General features: G+C 39.9%; 1 protein-coding gene across 1 annotated transcript in view; it reads right to left on the reverse strand.

Moving 5' to 3' along the window:
• Positions 1-20606, reverse strand: part of LOC111218889 (potassium voltage-gated channel subfamily H member 7-like) — a 31960-nt gene extending 11354 nt beyond the window's left edge. The window contains exons 1-6 of the mRNA XM_022741373.1: positions 20531-20606; positions 19924-20154; positions 10503-10658; positions 5396-5836; positions 3930-4141; positions 1668-2093 (exon numbers count right to left, since the gene is read on the reverse strand). Coding sequence (XP_022597094.1) covers positions 1668-2093; positions 3930-4141; positions 5396-5836; positions 10503-10658; positions 19924-20154; positions 20531-20606 — 1542 coding nt within the window. The remainder of the gene's footprint in view (positions 1-1667; positions 2094-3929; positions 4142-5395; positions 5837-10502; positions 10659-19923; positions 20155-20530) is intronic.
• Positions 20607-21551: the final 945 nt, after the last annotated feature.

Consider the following 21551-nt stretch of genomic DNA (forward strand, 5'->3'; position numbering starts at 1 on the left):
ACAGAAGTGAAGAAAGTGGCAGCCCACAGGTGAATCCTCATCGAACAGGCAGTAACACTCACTTAGTGGGTCCGTGGGAGTTTGTAGCTGCTTTTGTGTGTCATCAAGAATCACTAACCACCATTCCCATTAGCCTAGTCACTTATCTCCCTGACAGAAAGGCCTTCGAAAATAAAGTTAATGTCTCCAGATGAGAGAGACTCTTTTTCTTAATAAGTCTGTAAGTATTGTGCTTAATCTTCCACATTCTGTTACTTCACTGATATTGTTTTGGTTAAAGCTACAAGCACACTACAACCTAATTAAAGTTAAATTGAGTCTTAAATGTACCTGCAAAAGTAATTACATAATATAGCTGCACAGCCCCCCCCCCCCCCCCCCCCCCCCCCCCACTGTGCTCTCTCTCCCTCTCTAATGGGAACATCATTTAGTGGTTCAAGTGGGGACAAAGCACTCAACTTCTTTTCCACTGTATTCACAATAAAACAGCATGAAAAAATCTTTTGTTTTTTTTATTCTATAATTATTATTGTGAACAAAACACTGCTTGATGCCAATTTTTGCATAATACCCCTCACGGTATGTTCAATCTCCTGGCAAAACTAAGTTGTTTTGAAAGCAACCTGACATTGATTGAAAATTATTTCAAATATTCCCTGCCCTTATCAAAAGGTTTACTTAAGCGCTTGTAGGTTAAAGCCATCTTATTAAGCTGCTAAATTAAATGAGCCTTGTGGAAACCATCTGCCGCTGCCTCGGTTGCTTTTATTTTCTGAATGAGGCTTCAGTTGAGCAGGACTTTGTGTGCTCGGTCTGAAAAGTATAAACACCAAGCTGTAAAGCTATATTTAGAAGTAATGTATCTTCATGTTATCACAGTATATGTCAATCCATGTAGAGACCAGAAAGGGAAAAGACTAGTTCTCCACTAAAGATAATTTTTCAAATGAAAATCAAGGTAATGGTGTCAAATAGCTATGGCGAGGCAAAGTAGAATATGTTTCTTGCAACTCATTTGCAAATTTTCCAGGACTGATTTGGTTTTTGTTACAGCCTCTACTGTGAGAGACACAACCATCCATTTCCTTTTTTATTTGTTGTCACTCACTGAACTGACTCAGCAGTAGCAACAGCAGCAGCAGCAGTGGTGGAAAAGATGATTATGGTTTATAATCAGGAGCTTTTCTGGTGTAATGGAGTGCCTACAAAGCACGATAAAGCACTGAAGTGGATCCAGATCCTGAGGGGGACATATCCTACCAACAAACAAGCCAGGAGGCCTGGCAGCCAGCCTACCAATGGCCATCTCACATCTGCATGTAAGCTGTGCACACAGCCCTGTTGGCCTGCTCCTCACATAAATGCATCATTGATTGCCATTTGGTAAGCCATTAATCCGTGGTAATGTATTCTAGAATGAGGGCCATTCAGAAAAAGAAAAAAAAAAAAAAACGAAAAAAAAAAAAAACATGCAATTTAAAGTAATCCTTTCAGAGCCGAGACATGACGATTCAGGCTTTAAGTAGTGGCCCAGGGGCACAAGTCTGGACTTAGTAAATGGATCAGTGCAACAGAACAGAACAGTGCATGCATTGCTGGGTGATGTGCAGTAAAGCTCCCTGGGAGAAAAAAACAGGTAAAGAAAAAATGCATTAGAGAGAACATACCTCATCAGATCCTGAGCCAAAGATAAGAAGGTCAAAGGGGATTGCTGCCACCATGTCTATAAGGAACCAGCCTTTAAAGTAGTGGATCGCTATCTTAGCTGGATGGCTGACCACCTCCTCGTTCAGGTTTACGTAAGTGGTCCTGAAGTTTATCAGGATGTCAATGATGAACATAATGTCCACCATTAAATCCACTACATTAAGAGGACTGCAGGAGTATCCACATTCACGTCTCTTCTGCTCCTCTTGGTCATTGAGAAGAAAAGCAGCAGAGTAGGGAGTGAGGATTGCTGTGTAAATAACCAGCAGCAGGATCAGCCAGTCCCACACGGCTTTGAACGGGCTGTAGTGGAGGATGGTGAACTTGTCAATGCGGGCTGTCTGGAGTTTGTACTCCGGCAGCACATCTGCTCCAAGCGACAGGACCTGGAGGAGTGGTAAGAGAGGGTCAGAGCAGCGAGGTAAACCACCTGATTACACCACTCCACTTTGAGCATCTGCTTGTGGATCCTTCTAACAATTTTACCATAGACAGCTTTAGTTTTTTATTTTTATGATAATTATTAGTAAAGCACAGCAGGTAATTCACCCAGCTCACAGACTGCAGCAATTGTGACAGTCTAATGTAAGCACTCTGCATTGGGTACAAACTGTATTGAGTAAAGGCAGCCACTCTAGTATGACAAGCAGATTGCGTATGTCATGTCATCATAAATAATGTGAATGCCACTGACTTGTTCTATATTTGCAAGAGGTACATTGTGTACTCCTGGAAAAACTGTGAGCACTTTACTGTACAGATGGAGAAAAGCGGTATAGATTTGTGCTCATAGATATTTTATTCATATATTTCAGTAAGCAAACATTTGTTTTAATTTCACCATATGAACTGGACTGGATGGTAAATTATTCAGTGTTCCCAGGATGGCCAAGCTGTCCCGTTTTTGGGCTTAATAAGCAAGGGCAGACAAAAAGAGAGACTCTACTTATGGCAGAAAATAGTGCAGGAGTGAGGATGAGGGCGACGGGTCTTTCTATTCATTTCGGCACATCCTCCTATCTTCAACACATGAATTATATATTTCCCCATGCTAGGAGTCAGGAAGTAGATGCAGTGTTCACATCACAGCGGTGTCTCCAAACTCCAAACTATAGTCAGCAGGGAGAGAGGGTATTTAATCATGATGATGGTTTGTCTTTATTTATAAATGAGAAAGCTGTATTGAAAGACATTGAAATATAAGGTTTCTGGGCCTCTCTTGTGCTTGGTTGTCGCTAACATTGCCCAGGGGGTATTGACAGTATTGTTTTTGTGCAGTGGTGTGACCTACGCACAGTTTTTAAAATTTGTGGCGCATATTTGTGCACATTTTATTTGTCAGAATGATTCAAGATAACCCCAAAACACAAACATATACATTTGTGTCTTTCTCTTTTATTTAAATCCATGAAACATGGATATTTGTTGTAGTTGTAGTTGAGACTGTGTTGAATATCTGGACTCCCATCTGTCCTTGATGTGTTGGCATCAGCTGTGCTGCTTGTCTAGTCAAAAGGGAGTTGTGCCACCGGATAGCCCTTGTTTTGGCCACACGAGAGGAAGTACTGGGTCTTCTGCAATGTCCTTGAGCAAGAAACTGAATCCCTGCTGTCTGCTGGGTGATAGCATCCTGCACTTTGATTTGAAAAATGTAATTTCTATTTCATTTCTACTAACCACTGCTGATGTTAATAGGTATGAATTTGACAATTTTACCTCAATATTATCTCTTCAATTAAGAATGCCCAATTACCCCTCTCTCTTGTCTTTAATGTCACTGCTCCACTGTTGACATGGGTAGGCAGCAGACAGCCATGTGTTACCTACGTGACACATGAGATCACCAGCTGCTTTTTTAACCTGCCAGCAGGAAAGTTCACTGGCAGGGTGTAACATGTGCTGTGTATCAGTGTATCACGCTATCCCACATCCTTCCTTGGAGGCACCCCAGCCAGTGACTACATTAGGATTCATTAGTGTAGTGACAAGGACATTATCCTTTTGCCAGCCTTCCACCCACAAACACAGCCAATTGTACTCTTTGAAATACAGAACCAAGGACTTTAGGTAATTGGAACCCTCAGTGCTGCGACTGTGGCTGAGAAACTTGCCATTGTGTCACCTATGTACGTGTGCATTTCAAAATGACCCCCTGCAGATGCCACAGGACACATGGCAAAATACTGCAATATCAAAAAAAAAAGCAGAACTTCCTCACTCACCTGTGTGACTTTTTCTGTGACATTGTGAGTTCTGTCTTTGACCTTTGGTGCTATAATGGCTTTCTCAGATGTTGGCGGCGAATGAGTCTTTTTATCAGTCCCCTCAGAGAAGTTGAGTGCAATCAGAGGGATCTTGTTGATGGTGCTATACTTGTTGATGTTAGAATCAGAGGTAGAGCCAAGCAGGCTGGACTTCACGTGATTAAAAGGGCCTGATGGTTTAGAACGAACAACAGACACATTAGCACCCTTGGTAAAGTTATCATATCTAGGTTAAATTAACTAAATGCTGTAAGACTGGCCATTAATGTGACACAATATTTTAAATTCATCAATAGACAGTGTTAAAATTATACAGTACGACATAAGTCGTCACGAAATGATGGCTCTAAAAACGAAAACGTCAATATATAAATGATGTGGTCATGAAATTGATTTGGTGGGCAGAGATTAAGCATTTACAAGTAACAGTTTTAGTGAGATAGTTTTAAAAGCATGGACTTAAACAAATATTTAAGGAACAATTTGCAGATTTTAAACCTTATCTCCATGTTTTAGATACTGAGGTAGCAAAACTGTGATATAACTTTAAAATGTAGATGTATTAATGTAGCCAACTGTACAGTTGCAGCCTACGATACTACACACTTCTACAGTACCACAATACTAATGTATTACAGCATCACTGTTAATACATGCACATGTAAAATGTTAACTGTATAGTGGACTAGTGAGCTGTTGAGTACAGAGTAAGTTTTTCTGTAACCTAACATTGAGTTGGTTTATGGACAGCTATTCAACTGTTTGGGATTTTCCCACAGATACTGTATGCTTCATTGCTAGCTTAGCTTGGAACATTAGTCAGTTAGAAGAGCTACAACAATATCACATAATACAAGCATATGCTCATGCAGGTTAATTCAAAAGCAATGGTTTGGTTAGCATACGATGAAAGCTATGAGATATGAAGTTTATGTGATTATGTTATGTGATTTTATAGATGGTTGATGTAATAAAATCACTACATAAGTATACAAGTGTACAATAATTTCACATAATTAAGTGCAGTAAGCTCATTCAAACTATCCCACAAAAGTGGATCTGTGAAGAGCATTTTTGCTTGATTGTCCTGCTTGAAAGTCATGCTCCAAAACAGCAATGAAATTATGTGCAGAAATACATGATTACCTCTGACATGGCTACAATTGTCTAACGGTAGCATTGTGTGGACAGAGAAAGGATAAACATTTGAATAAACCTATACATAAAAAGTAAATCATAAGAGCAAAATTAATAGCAGTGTTAACAAAAACTCTTAAACATTATTTCTGAACATTGCTGTATTGATCCCAGTGTGTGTCAAGTTAACACGGGTCTGCGTTCAAATGCAAACTCAGTCATAATGTGATAGGTTGGTTCAATGTTGCACTGTATACTAAACACAGAAGTTTTACTGTAGTACATACCTTCACTTGTATGCCGATCCCTGAATATGCTTTTGGAATTGCAGCTATAAGCCTCAATTTCGTGAACCGATGAGGCTCGCCTCATGCTGCTGATGCTGCCTCTGGGGAAGGTGTTTGAGAGGGAGGTAGAGGATTGGTGCGGCTCCGTCTGGTACAGCTTCTCCCAGGGGAGTTTAGGGGATGAATGGTCAAGTGGTTCGGGGCCGACGCTTGCCTGGGAAGAGTGGTGGCTTGAGCCTATGAGGGCATGTGTGTCATTTGCCTCGATGGGACTACAAATGCTCTTGGTGGGTGAAGGGAAGCTCTGTAGGGCCACTGAGTCTTCATTCTCTTTGGGTGAGTCCACCATCACAGCATCTGGGTCCTCTTGCGGAAGAGATTGCTTGTTGGTATTCATTAGGCTCAAAGCAGCCTGGCGGAAGCGGAAGAATCTACTCCTCCCTAAAAATTGAGAAGAAATGATGTGAGACCTTATTAAGTTTTTGGTACACTGCATTAAAAATTAAAGTATCCCAAAAGCATCAAATCATGCATGGTTGGATAATAGGCTTCTTCAGCCACACACACACACACACATATATATGTGTGTGTGTGTGTGTATATATATATATATATATATATATCATATCATATCATATATCATATATCATATCATAGCAGCATATTCTATATTCTACTGTTTATTAAATATGTTCACTCTTAGTGGATTAGTGCACTAAACTTTAAAATTAAGACAAAGTGAAAAACAAATGATTCGACAATATTGATACATATTTCTTTTCAGTGGCTAAAAGGATGAGAAGGAGCAGATTGTGCAATCCCTTTTCTAGGCCTCATTGATTTTAGACAGGAACCCAATTTTTGTGCATAGCCACATCTTCAGAATAGACACAGTAGCAATACTAATGACCTCTTAGGACAGAGCGAAAGTTTTGGCTCATTAACAATAGAAAGAGGGTGAAAGTGAACCCTGCCTCACTCCTGAGGCACCCATCCCTCAGCACCCTCCTTACATAACATCATAGCCATCTGTTTCCATCCCCTGGCCAAATGTGCTGATGTTACAACTATAGCAGCTTACAATAGAGCAATGACACTCAACAAGTTTCCTGGAGAGGAACCTAATGACATCCTGAGCTGGCAGGAGATATGGCCGACCTTGCCGTCTCTTCTCTGCAGGGAGACTCTGGCATCTGACCTGAGAGTGCTCTTGGAAAAGTGTAGCTCATATCAACCCAATAAGATGCAGTTTGTTGTAAGAGTACCCTAAGGAAAACAGATTGTGCAAGATATAAGCCTATCCTTCTTGTGCAATGTAGTACCAATGATCACAATTGAGCCCTTCTATATAATCATCAGTGGCACGCAAACAACATCTTGTAAAAATATATGTATGGTACTACAGTAAAATTTGCATTATACTATACATACTTATAGTACTCATATTCAACTTGGCCAATATCATCTTCATTCGGAATGAAATTGTTAAGTGTTATCACATTTCTATTCTGTAAGTACATTTAATGGAGAGCAACTATAAGTAAAGAATTATTTTTAGCCACGAGTGGCGCGGCTCTAGGAATGACAGTTGGTCTGTTAGTGTTTCAGTCAAGATATCTCAGGAACTGTTTTCTCTAGCACCACTATAAAGTTGACATTTGTGTTTCTGAGTGAAATTTTTTTGAAGGTTAGGTTATTGGATGGATTGCTGATAGACATGAATGTGTCGTACATACAATCATGTCTATCATAACCTTGGTGATTCTTTAACTGTTCGTCTCACGCCACCCTCAGGTCAAAATTGTCCAAATTGTCCAGTACTTTGGTTTATGACCAAATACGTGCAAAACTAATGACACTATCAGCCTCAGTTTTATTATATACTTAATGCTACTTAGCAAATGTTTGCATTTTAAGACACTTAGCTAAGATGGCAACAAAGGTAAATATTACACCTGCTCATTCTCAGCATGTTAGCACTGCCATTTTGAGCATTTTATCATGCTAGTGTTAGCATTTAGCGCAAAGTACCACGTACATCCTAGCAGAGCATGGCTGTAGACTCTTAACCTGTTTAACGCTAAAACAGGGAAAACAAGCTTTGCTGGTAATCAAAGTCAACCAAAACTAATTTTAGTCACACAAAAATGTATTACACATATTTTAGGCAGAAAAAGTAAATTTAGGAGGGGAGTCAGATATCCACACATCACAAACCAAAGACAACTAGACTTGTATGTCTTGAAGACATGTCACTTCAAGAGGCTTCATGATTTATGGAGCATCCAAGGCTTGGGTTTTTGACGTCACATAAGAGTGGGTAAGATTAAAGTGGCTAGTTTTCTCTGCCGCATAAATGTGGTTTCTTGTGGGTGGCGGTGGTGATTATCCCTTGACAAGAGCTCCAGTCATCGTTGCCTTTACAAGACAAGAGGTTATACCTGGAAGTTACAGTGAGCCGCTACTGGAATGTGACGAGACAGGCTAGCTGGTTAGCGTGCTAACTTTGGTAGATGAAAAGACGTGACAGAGACGAGAGTTAACATTGGCTTTGCTTTCCACCTGCTGGTTGGAGTTGCCCTTCTCATATTGGGCTTGTTCACTGGATGCATATCATTATAGAATATTGTTGTGTGCACAGTTGGGTTTATGGTTATCAGGGTTGACAGGTGCCTGCCTTTGTTGCTGGGATTAAAACACACAGTGATTCTGTGAAAACAGAACCTCCACCTGCCTGTGATTTAGTTCTTCTAAATACCCTATTACCACAATGACAGACAATGTTCACAAGGAAGGTTGATTTCCTGTGATACTGTTGTAGATATGTCAACCGGTCCTCTACAAAATATGTGTTTGTTTAATTTTTTTATTACAGGTACAGTTTGCAGGTGAGTGAGAAAGGGTTGAGCCCTTTGAACTATGAGCATCCTGCCACTTTAAGTGACAGAGTTCAAGTATCTCAATGTCTATACAAGTGAGGGTAAGATATGGAGCATAAGATTGACAGGTGGATGGATGAAACATTGGCAGTAATATGGATGGTGTACCAGAGAGTTGTGGTGAAAAAGCCTATCTGAGCCTGAAGGCAAAGCTCCTGATTTAGCTGTGGATAGTTGAACAGAAAATAAGATTGTGGATACAAGTGGACATCATCAGTTTTCTTCACAGGGTGCATGGATAGGGTGAATATCTACATAGAGCTCGGAGTAGATCTGCTGGTCCTTTATACTAATAGTTTCAGGAAACCATTGCTGTAGTGTATGATTTCTATATTTACTCTGCATTTTGATTGTGTTTGTACTCAAAATCTATCAAGTTCTTGTTCATATGTACTCAGAATGAAATCAAAGATAAGCATAATGTTTGGGAACATCTACAACAGAATTTCTAAATCAAACTTCATTACATATTGTACAGTGTATGATACATTCAGTCACTGACTGAACCGTAAAAACAAATCTCTGTGTATTGTGAATGCACGCGCTCAAATCTCTAAGTGCATCTTTCTAATGTGTAGTTTATAACTATTGTCTTTAGTTTGAGCCTTGAAGGCATGTTGATGTTGCTGAATGGTGTGCTCTGGGTGGCAGCTCAGGGAAGGAGGGATAACTCTCTTCCAGGTTGAATATTGTGCTCGTTGACACCTGCCGGCTTATAGCCACAATGTCAAAAAAATCCCTTTTCAGAGGCTGCTACACTGAAATGTAGGACCAGGCTATGTACAAATGTTCTTCCCGATCATTTCAGATGAAATTCTAAAAAAAGGGTTTCCTTTTTTAAATCAGTGACGTGTCAAAGTTCTTCCGCCGCTTCCTTCTGTCATTCTACATTTAAGGCCTGATAACCTGAAAATAATTACATTTGGGTTCCAGTGCCACTTTATAGAATCTACCATTGGTCTAAATGCAGTCAAATACTGTACAAGTGTTGTTAATACACATCTTAAGAAATACTGAATATACTGTATGGCATGAAAATGGTCAATATGAATGACAATATCTGCACATAATATGTTGTTGTTTGATAGCATGCAGCTTCAATACAAGATTATTAGTCTCAGTCTTTAAAATCTGATTGAAGTCATACCATGTATACCATAGAATTACACTTTAATTTCCTGCTGTTATCTAGGGCTTGCTCAAAGACAAAGACAATGGTAAGGTCATACTTTAAGTGTGATGTGTGCATGGCATCAGGACTTTTTCTAATCTCAAGTCACATCATATGTTTATCTACCCATCTACCCACAGGTGCCCTTGCTGAAGTGTGGTCACAACCAATCAACTCTGATTAACAACGTTAGCAACAGGCACAGGCACTCACACACACACACGGGCAGACACACACGTGCATGCACGTGCACACTTAAATACACACAGTACAGCACAAGCCGAATGACAGTGCCTTGGAGGAATTCATGCTGAGTGAAGTGGATAGCTGAGCCCCAGTCAGAGAAGAGATGCTGAGTGCCTCCAATCAGGGAGGAGCAGGAAAGTCTCACTGACATTTACACCTCCTGACACACATCCAAATAAAAAATGAGGAGTGCAGTATATGCTGCTCTCCCAAAAGACATGAAACAGATATAAAGAATGTAACATTTTCAACTAGATAAGGTTATGTAAGACGACCATTCCCTCCCTGCATGCACACTATGTATTTTACTGCTGTACTGAAAATGCATTGTGCATAATGCAAACAAAATAATGCTCCATTTTTGAGAATGATAGAAAGTTGCAGCAAGTTTGGAAGTTACACTGAGAAGACAGGGGACTGCATCAAACGCTCTAGTGTTTAATTAGTGTTTAACAGATGTTACAGCCATCCATTTACGCAACTGCCCTTTGTTAAAACAGGGAGCTTTTTTAGGAATGCAAAAAGTGAACAGGTTTAATTTGAAAAAGAATAAGAGAAAGGTGACAAATGTATAAGAGATACAATCCAAGAAACCATTTTTTGGTACAGCATCATGTTATGATTTAGCTTTGGAGGCAGAAGCAGAAAACTCTGGTGTGGAGGCAAAACAAAATCCAATTTTTATACTCTATAGCAACGCTTTACTACTGTTATATCATAGTTAGGAGAGAATGGACCATCAAATACTCACTTTGATCTGACTTTGTAGGGGACGTGGGGCTTATCTTCTCTGTTGAGCTGTCACTTCCCTCATCCACAACGTAATCAAAATTTAAGATAAACATCATCACCACGCCCTCCTCATTCTTCACTGGAATTATGTGAGTGTTACACTGAAAGTCAGTTCCTGAAAGAGAAACAAAGTGTCAGTGCCAAACAGCTGAATCATACATTATCTTTCTCTTTCACCTCTCTATCTGCCATCTCTAAAAGCATTAGCATGTTCTAAGATATATTTTATCTTTATTGTATTGAATCTGAAACTATAGAAAAAACATTATGCTAGGGAGATTTATAAGCATGTACTATCACAATCGTTGTTTAGAATGTTAATTAAACAGAAAGCTTAAAAAATGGCTAACTCCTCCGTCTGAATTCACATGAATGTTGGGAAAACGTTGATGTGATTTAAAAGGTCAATGCCTGCATGTCAGAACAAATGACATAGTTGAGATAAAATAAGTAAGCCCCGGGGTTAAACAAAGTTTAGGTGAGTGCTTATGTGTTCATGTGTGTTGCATGCCCATCTGCGCCCATATATATGTATAGACCATGTGTATTTTAATGAGCAATACACACCATGAAAATGACTAAACTTGCAGAAATCAGACAAATAGGATGCAAGAGCCACAGTAAAGTGTAGACAGCATGGTTTAGCAGGATTGATCAAACAGGCAGGACAGATTACAGCCAATTTAGAGGACTGCCATGTGCTCATAGGAATAATCACCAGAACTGAGTGTCATGTGAGGCAGTGGAGCAGAAACCAATCCGTGATCTAAACTTAGTCTTGAGCCCATAATATCACAATTTTTTAACTGCACTGGTTTTGGCTGTGTTAGCAAAAGCTATTGATGCCTGTGGGTACAACAGCCGAATAATAAAACTCTCTACCCACTGGACCCAACACAGTAGCTACTGTACAGCAATGGTGACATGCAATATCACAGGTACGGGAGAGGGCTATCTTAACAGAGTTTTTTTCTGTTGCGATATGCGAAATAGCTCCAATTTTCAGCACATAATCAAAAAGTCTAACTGAATCTTTTCAGAGGATCATAAAGCTAAGGCTAAGCTAAGGCATTTGCCTTTTTCTCACCAAAATATCTAATACTAAAACTGTCCCTCTGTCACAATGTGTAGATCTGTCCGTCTTTCTGTCTGGCTTGTTGTGTTGCTCCCACTCACAGAGGACACATTTTACCAGTGTTCACTGTAATCTCCTCAGGGCTCACAGACACCCTGCCAGCAGCATTCATTAGCAGTAGACTTGCTGTCTGACTAAATATAACAAGCTTGGTCTGCCTCAACATGCCAGAGTTCTGTTGGAAGGATATCTCCATCAAAACCCTCATGAGGTGGGTATTGCTTCATTGTCACTACTGACAATATGATAATGTGATTTTAATATGATGGAAAGTTTTTTTTTTTTTTTTTAAGTATGAATTGCTATTTGAAAATACAGGTACAATTCAGTGTTTCAACGGCGTCATGTGATTTGATGGGAATGAAAATTAGGAAACACTTGTGCATGTGCTGTATGTGGATAACAAGGCCAGTGGGTGTGGACTACACACCCATCTTGTCTAGTGTCATTGGCGCCTGGTTATGTTATGTTTTAAAGTAGGAGAGCGGTGCTTAGAGAGCAGGGGAACTGCGAGTCCTTCCCCACAAAATCCCCTTTTCATAAAAAGTACTTTCCTGCATTTCGCAGAAATCCTTCACCTAATTCTACATTGTCCCTTCTATAAAAGGGAGCATTTTTGGTTTTTATTTGAATCTGTTTTGATTAAAGTATGCTCAATTCTCAGAGTAAAAGAAAAAGTAGGTGAGTGAGAGAGTTATTCAGTATTGTCTTTGAGTTATCGGATAAATCCTGTATGAATTAAAATGGTTAAAATTAAAAGCTTCATATGTTTTCCTCCAAAACTATACTAATAATTATTGATTCTGGAGCATCTATTGTCACGGAGAGAAGACATGAATAATTTGCAAAAAAGGTCTCCAGTTGAAATGCAGCTGGGTGTACAGGACCAAAATGTACAAATGGCATTCTTACAATAATTTAATATATTAATAAAGGTATGGCCTGGGAAATTCAGCCACTTGAGATAAGATATATTGAGATGATGTGTGTGATAGTATATGGTATTTCTCATATGCTAGTTCTTGCAGTACTTTTTTACCATTTAGACAATGGTAGATAATAATAGAGAGAGAGAGAGAGAGAGAGAGAGAGAGAGAGAGAGAGAGACACCAGGGTCCTGGTTGGAATTGTACCTCCAACTTTCATGGTCAGCGTCTTAATCTCAACGGTGGTGCCCCAAGTTACAGTATTAGAAACTGTGAAATGTTTGGCCTTGTTCATTCCAGGGTAAGACAACAAAACGTGACACTTCCCTGTCTGTCAGCCTTAATATAGAGCAAGGCAAAGGTGACGTGAGTTAGTTATCTGTAAAAAAGAAAATAGGAGATTTCAACATTTCTTCTCTTTTTGTGTGGAAAAGCTGCAGATGTCCCCTTTGCTTCACTGCTTCAGCTTGTGAGTACATTAGATCTAAATTTTGCTTGCTGTCAGTTTTTCTAAACTTTTCTGAATAGAGCAATTACTGGCGCATTAAATATGAATTGTTTAAGTTCACTGAATGCAACAATAAGCACATAAATTAAAAACAGTTTTTTTCTTAATTGCATTAGGGTTTCCCCATGCTTTCATACCGTACTCATTCTCTTGAGTATGTTTTTCTTTACAGAATATTTTAGACAACACGAGCATCCTGTGTTTTATAGCCACCTAACAGAAAAGTGATGTAGCTGCACTGGCAGCTTAGACTGAGGTACGGTAAGTGAATCTACAAAGAAATACAAAATGTGAACAAAATGCTGAAAAAAAAGCTTAGTTAGAAAGTTAAAAGCTTGAAATCACCCACCTGAAAAATGGGGAAAAAGGAGTAATGCTGGGAATATTTATATTTCTGGGCAGGAGTTTACCTAACCAGATGGGGAAACAATGGTCATGCTTAAAGGCTAAGCCATGGGGGTCCCTTCTCATCTGGTCTCCCGCTGAATGTCACCTCTACCAAAATGGATCAAAGGAAAGCTTCTTTATAACTGCAGTCTTAAATAAGCAGAAACTGCACTTCTAAATTTGATCTGCTAGCTTCTAGTCATGATATCCTTTATCATTTTTGTAAATTTGCGTATCTGCCTACAGTGCTCTTCTCCTGCTAAACAAGGGGAACTTTTTTGTGAGTAAAATAGGGATATCTCTTTTTTCTTCCAACCAAAGGCAGTGGCAGTAAACCATGTGATCAGCAGAGCTACTCATGACCTGAAGAAACACTGTCTATTGATTGGAAACAACTGTGTTATTCATCTCCTTTTTGACCAGGCCAAATAGTTTACTGAAGTCATTTAGGTGCGAAGATTAAGTGAACTCAACGCTTCACAAGTCCCCATTTTTGAATATTCTTATTCAGCAAACCTTATTCACTTCATCCCATAGTTAGTTATACTGACGGAGATCCATAGTATTCCATAATACTTGTGTAAATTTACTATATAATGATTATTTAACAAGATATTAATCCAGAGGTTTATAGAGAGTTTAAACCAAATGTCATAACCTAATATAGTACAATCAAAACCAAACTTTATATTTCAAGTCAACCTCAACCCATAGAATATATGGCTCAAAAACTACATTTAGGAAAGATCCCAAGTTCTGGATCTGTGATGCTACCCCCTGTTGAGTGACAAATTGCTTTGGCAGACATTACTTCTCAGTTGAAGTGTCATGATGAGCAAAACTGTCAGACAGTTTTATGAAGCTATGGCCTTTTCCAGACTTATTGGGAAATAATATTAGATTTTCAATCTGACCTATTTACAAGCTGTTGTGATACTACTGTGTACTACATTTGGTGCATAGAGTTACAGAGTGGGAAAAGCTTTGGGGAAATATTGTAATATATCATATTATATCAATACACAATGAAAACAAGGTGTAGTGAAGATCTCAACAGGGAATAAATACACTTCCTGTTTTATTTTCTGAAACATTTTTTTCTGTTTTCTCTGCCAGTGCATTTTCTTTTTAGCTTATTCCTGTTACTACTGATTGTCTTTACATTTTATAAAGGAAATGTTGCAGTCCTACTCCTCTTGTTACCTCCACCACAGAGGTTGTTGTTTCACCTGTGTCTGTTTCTTTATCAGCAGGATTCCACAAAAAGTACTGAACCGATTTGCACCGAACTCGGTGGCAGGATGGAGCGAGAGCCAGGGAAGTGGAATTGGGGGCTCTTATGCTAAATTAAGAAACAAATTCACTGATTTGACAAAACATAACACAGCATACAGACACACAGCAAATTAAGGAAACACAAGTAAAGAAAGAACCAAGAAATGCTGCAAGTTGTATAGAACAATACACAGAACTGAACACATAAGGAGTTTGCAGGGGGCACTAATGAACATTCTAGTAATCAGTAGACAAATGCTATAGAAGTTCAGCCAATAACTCCAGAAACAATAATATATAATATCGTCAGTTAACTATCCGACATCAAATCGCATATCCTGACGTGTTCACCTGTTTCCTTCTTTTGTGTTGTAACTATTTAACTATTGCAGTGTTTCTGCTTGTGTCTGCATATGCTCCATTTTTTCTTTACGCTGCATCATGTATTTTCAACTTGGTGAATGTGTGTTTTAATAGGCTTATGTTTTATTTTATGCCGCTTAATTTTCATAAATGTGACAGGTAATGATGTTTGCTTAATTTTCTTGTCTTTGTCCATTTGCAAGTGTTTTCTTAAGATGCTTTGGATTCTTCTTTTAGGGTTAGATTAAAATCTGACCCTGGTAAACAGTAACACACAAGCTATGACATACAGTGTGTGTGCTACTGAGGACTGCTGACCATTTGAGTTTTAGGCTATCCAGCCTTCAATTCTTCTCCAACACTCAACTCAGTACAACACAATACTCCCCAAACATGCCCATAGCATGGACCAGTGAAAGAGTGAATGTTCATTCATTCCCTGACCTTTATATATAGTGTTTCCCCGTGAGCCAAGAAATGTTATTTACACCTGCTTGAATGAATGGACAGTGTATTAAGACTAGCTCCCTTTTCATGATGGAAATTTCATTACTGTAGATTCTATTTCCATCATCAATTATTAAAACATTGCTGCTTAATCAAGTGATCCTTTGGGCACTATTACAATGATGACTCACAAGTCAAGCAGAGCTGAAATGCAAGACGTCGTAACATACATAAACATATAGCTGCATATACGTTTTTATAGTCAAGCGAGTAGTGTTATACATCTTTTAATCTTATTTCAAAGAGAGAAGCTTTTTCTTATTTGAACCTCACTTTTCTGGTTTGGATGTATTGAGGATTCCTATTAATCTGCATAAGCTGATCTGCTTGAGGGAGAAACATGAGTAATATTGTTGAGCGCTGATTTTTGTTTTTATATTTTCCTACAGATGTACCATTCACAACTGCAGCTTTTAAACAGTACAGCCCCAGACTACTGCCTGGTAGAAAGTCTTGTATAATGAAATCTGACATGTTTCTTGTTTAGGGCTATTCTGCTTAAGCCAATACGCAACGTTACTGGGGCATAGCCAATCGGGACTAGGGCATGTAGGCAGAGGCCATGCAAGCTAACCCTTTGTTTAGAGTGCTTGGGCCTTGTGGCAATATCTCGCCTCAGTTAAGACTGCTGTGAGCTACACAGCATGGCCTAATTTCATCTTCAATCAGTGTCTCCAGAGCCATCAGGGATAACTAGCAGCTCGAGCTCAAACTCCATTTCATTTGTGCTTACATTTTTTAATTAATTACAATCATGATATTTCGCGCCATGATATTTTATTCCATTTCATTTAGCACAAATGTTGGCACATTAAAGAAAAAATTAAGTTTTCATACAGTAACTGATTAAGGGCAGATGATATGGAAAGGAATATTAGATTAACACCTCATCCACAAGCATCCCATGAGATGAAAATAGCCCGTGGATGAACATTCCTATCCAGTGCAAAGTGAGACCTGTATCGTTGTAGTGGTCAGAGCTCCATCTGCACTTCCTCACTACCAGTAAACTTGTATCACATCCTATTTAAAGACAGCAATGGTAGCAAGCGATCCATATTTATCTGAGTAAATACGCAATTTTTGCAATAATGAAGCAGAATTTCTTCTCTTTGAAATGAGCTCAAGGTACAGTATGTCATCCACACTTTCCATAGTGCAAAGATGAGAGGCACCAAGCTGATTTCTCTCTAACAAACGCAACCTGATCAGGAAAGCTCTGTATGTGTTTCACCTCATACTGCGAGACACCAAAGAGGGCTGCGTGTGATGAAAAATGGATGTGCTCTATGGGATGCAAGTCATCCAAGTGTCCTGCAGCATACCTTGTGCACTGTAGGTGTTCTGTGTCCCCTCCCCCTTCACCCCCACCCCTCCACCCCCTCCCGCCACTAAACCCACAGCAGGGGTACACGTCCCTTCGGTCCCCTCTGTGGGGAGTCACCTATGAAACCCTGCACCCACGCATACCACATGTCCAAATCATTCAGCACGGTTAGCTAAGCTGCCGCTGTTATGTAGCCATTATCCATTTAACTTCTCTCTGCTGCACGGTGTCAGCTTCCTTTTGTTAAGACTCATTCAGGTACAAAGTATTATTACACCCCATGGAATAGGATAGCTTTACAAAGCCATCGAGGGAAAGCATTTATCTCATTGATTAGGTATCATCGTTGGGGGAAGACTTCGCGTGCGGTATCTTTACACACGGCCCTTCTTGGTCGTTCACGTGGAGGGGAGCACAAAAATGAAAAGAACATGCCCTTGTGCCTTTGCAGTGCTCTCACGGTCCCCATTGTTCCATTACCTTTAATATCTAAGCATACGCATAAGCAGCTTAACTTTTTGCCTTTTCAGTGAAAAGAGTAAAAGCTTTTGTTGCTCCCGATGTCACACAGCTTCCTAACATCCCAACCTTACTTTTGAAGATTTCCCACTGTAGTTATTGATGGGACAGCAAAAACAAAATGACACTATGTCATTCCTCTAGACTTTGTCATTTAAGGCCTCTCATAATTCAACCAACATTAAGAGCAACTGCATCTCCTGAGTGAAAAACTGAGAGAAATTGAGGGAGGAAAAACTGGCAACCTCTCTGAGGTTGCCAGTTTTTTTTATGTTCTTTTTTTAACATGCCCAAGTGATTTCTGACGTACAGTGGGTGCATGGAAAATGGAGGGCTTTAATACAAAGGATTAACTGATTTGCATGAGGAGTGATAACTTGAAATACAGTTAGGAGAGGAGACATGGAATACATCCACTTCCCACCCATCAGCTTCAATTTGCAGAGCGACTTGAATCAATAGGGCCATCGCTCTCAAGGATGCCATGAATCTTTCATTCCTCTATAGCAGTGGGAGCGTGTGGATTGTGTCCTCCATACCAGTTTAATGCATTTACCCTGTAAGATGCTCATTCCCAGTCACCGCACTGTCAGCCCTGACATCTTTATTCATGAGCACACATGCTCACCATAAATTCCTCTGAGGAGTATTAAGAGTTGTGTCTTGAAGCCGTGATGCACACCAGGGAGGATTGTGAAGCGACAGGGTGCAACGATTATGTTGGAAGGTTTTCTGTGGTGCTCATCCACCACGCTTTAAACATTACAGGCACATGACGTTTAGATGGAGTACAGCAGTACAGTAAGATGGGAGGATGGGAAACTAAATGAAGTCGCTTTAAAAATCCTGCTCGTCAAGAACCAAGCTGTTTGTGCTCTCACAAACAGACCCTTGAGTGTTTTCTGTAATTGTCTTGCAGGTTTCTATAACAATCTATTTTAGCAGAGTAGCAGCTGGCTCTTGGTTTCTTCATGATTAGCCAAGAAAAAAAAAAGAAAAAAGAAAAAAGAAAAAAAGAGGCTCAGCTGATGGCTGCTGATAGTAGATTAAACATGTATCCATGGCCTAGAATCTAATCAAACTCACAATTAAAAATTAAAACCCTGGCTCCTTATGATTAAATAAAATATTACCCCCCCCCCCACCCCAGCTTAAACTCTTTACATACAGCACTGCTGTTTTGTACATGTCTTGGAAGTTATCACTGAGCAAATAATATGAGTTCAAAGCATTAATAAACGCACGGCCTCTCTTGGTACAAACACTGGTGCAAAAATAAACGGGAAAAAGCATGTTGTTGTTGTGTTGCTCTACAAGAGGAGTACCTTCGGACTGACTCCATACAGCTATGTCATGCTGACCATAAAAAGCTCATGTGAGAGCGTGGCAGGAGGTGGTCAATCTGAGGATTTATGCCACTGAGCGGTAACATCGTATTAATTCTCTCTGACTCAGGATTGCTGTCTCTGCAGTACACCATTCATACCAGGACTGGGATTGGTCTAAAATGCATGACTAACACCAGTCTAGCATTAAAGGGAGAGCATTTTTCACGCATAGCTGGCAAAGCTGTACCCCCATCACATATACAGCAGTTTTGCAGATTAGTGGATTGATCCACTGCCTACTAAAGTTACTAAAGTCAGAAAGCATGATCAACTTTACAAGGGTGAGCTCTGTCTCAACCGTTGTCTCTCACTGTGTCCATCAAAGCACAAACACTGTACATCATGTTATCATCTGATCTAGCACCTACTGCTTCATCCTATTTCTGTTCCTAGTTCAATATTAAATCCAAAACCAAGAAGAGCTGTGCACCATAATTTTGGCAGGCAGAGTTTTTTTTTTCCCTTTTTTTCTTTTGGTGTCACCCAGGCACATGATGCTGTGAATCGAGGCAGGTGCCAAAAAGATGTGCCCCTTACTTCTACCTCTATGTTTCACAGTGTTCTCATATGGAGCTATTTACTGTTGTACCTGACACACTGACAGTGAGACCTCCTCTGTGCTGCACACATTACCATAATTGGAACCATTTTCAAACAGTAGCACTAAATATGAAGCATGTTTATGATGTATTATTGTTTAGATCTGGTTATTATATGCAATGTGCTGTTTGTTGTTCTGTTTGTTTGTTCTCTATTCATAACATTCCTGATGTGTTAGAGCGGCTCAAGGTTTCACATAAGACATGAATACCTCCAGCATAAACTTACAGAAAATAGTTATTTTAGAGCCAGCTTCCCTTCCTGTTTTTCTCTGTCAGGGGTAATGTGTGCTGTACATCTTGTAACTGCCTCTGGCTGACAGGCCACTTCATGAAATGGACATAGTGAGAAGCTGGAGTGGGCGCAACATGTCACAAAAGACCTCCCCTTGGCTTACAGGAATGCTGTGACAGCCACACTCTTGTGCCCTGAGTCACTGACTTACCATCCTTACGGTAGTAGGTGATCTCCACCTTGCGCTCCTCAGACCCGAGCACAGCCTGGGACACCTGGCTGATGGCCTCTTTGTCAGTCAGGTCACCATGGAGGAAGTCACAGGTGCACGGCTTCTGCATGATGTCTGGTCGGGAGAAGCCTGTCATCTCACAGAAGCCATCGTTGCAGTAGATGATTGCACAGTTCTCCACCCTGGCATTGGCTATCACAAATTTCCGGTCTGCATGAGAAGAAAAAGTATGCAGTGTGTAGCTACTGCCTGCTGTGGTATACTATACATGACCTCACAGTGAATAAAGCCAATCAGCAATCAAGCTGATTGAGTTCATTGTCACTTCTTAAACATTTTCACTGATGTTGTATAGAAAAATAAGCAGTCTACTTATGATTTTGTCCAGCACACCGCATATAAAAAACTCAACAATTCAGCCTGTCTTTTGTTTATATTATAAGAAAGTCACCCTAAAGAACTATTTTATTACAGGAAAAACATAAATGTATCCACTGATTTCCCCCAATGAGTTCTTATTTGTAAAAACATTTACTTTGTAGGTTTCCCGAATCTGCTAGCAGAAAATGTACATGAACGTACTTACTCTGACCCTCGAATTTCCGAATTATTATTCCAAGGAATGTGTTTTGTGGCGCAACGTGACCTCTTCTTACAGGCATGTTTACACACAGAATATCCCACGACCTCCGGTAAAAGCGCCTTTACAAGTAAATCCCGAAGTTACAGCTGATGATGGCTCTTTGTGATGTTTCCTTTAGCAAAGACCATACTCGACACGAGCGCTCTTCCCACTTTAAATGACCTTCTTACTTCGCCGAGGAGTTCTTTAGCCCGCTTGTATGCCCGAGCATGTAAATGCCTCCTCGCCGAAACGCACGGAATCGGGGAGGATTGCTTGACTTAGACTCAGTTCGCAAAGCATTTCGCGTTGAGGATGGATGCGATCCTGACGTCCTCTGTAGAGCTGTGTTGGGCGCATACAGCGGACAGTGCTTGATATGCCAAGGGGAGTGACGTTGCTCCCAGGGGGCTTAGTTCCCTCCATCTCGGGTAAAGATAAGTCCCAGCCTTGTGCACCGAGACTGAGCATTATCGGAATATGCGCTTATTTGGAATTTTATTCCCCACAACGTGCTGCCCCGTGTGAAAAAACAGTTCGTTTTTCCCACACTGACCATGCACTTTTACTGAAGACTGATAAATTGTAGTATATTTACAGTATGCAGTAGTTTCATACAATCAAAGCGTTGTTCCAGTTATGTAAGTGCACTCGTGTAAACACCACTAAATGTACCCATGTGTAATAATTCCTACTGGTTTGAAGTCTAAAGTAAAAACACAAGCATAATATATAACTACACTAAATGACTGAAATTATGCTGTAAATTGTATTTAAGCTCTTCTTTATTTGCTTCCTCCACTGGTAAATTAGCCTGATGAATATTTTAAGCCTCTTAAACAAGGAGTTAATGAGTTACTGTAAAGAAAAAAATGTGCAACGTTCAGGGAAATATGGTTATTGGCCTTCTTCCCCAGCTCACCAATTAACATCTCATTAAAAACAGACAGTGTTAAAACTCTTTTTATGGTTTTACCATGACATG

Source organism: Seriola dumerili, unplaced genomic scaffold, assembly GCF_002260705.1.
Source record: "Seriola dumerili isolate Sdu_G_001 unplaced genomic scaffold, Sdu_1.0 BDQW01000052.1, whole genome shotgun sequence".
NCBI classification, from domain to species: domain Eukaryota; kingdom Metazoa; phylum Chordata; class Actinopteri; order Carangiformes; family Carangidae; genus Seriola; species Seriola dumerili.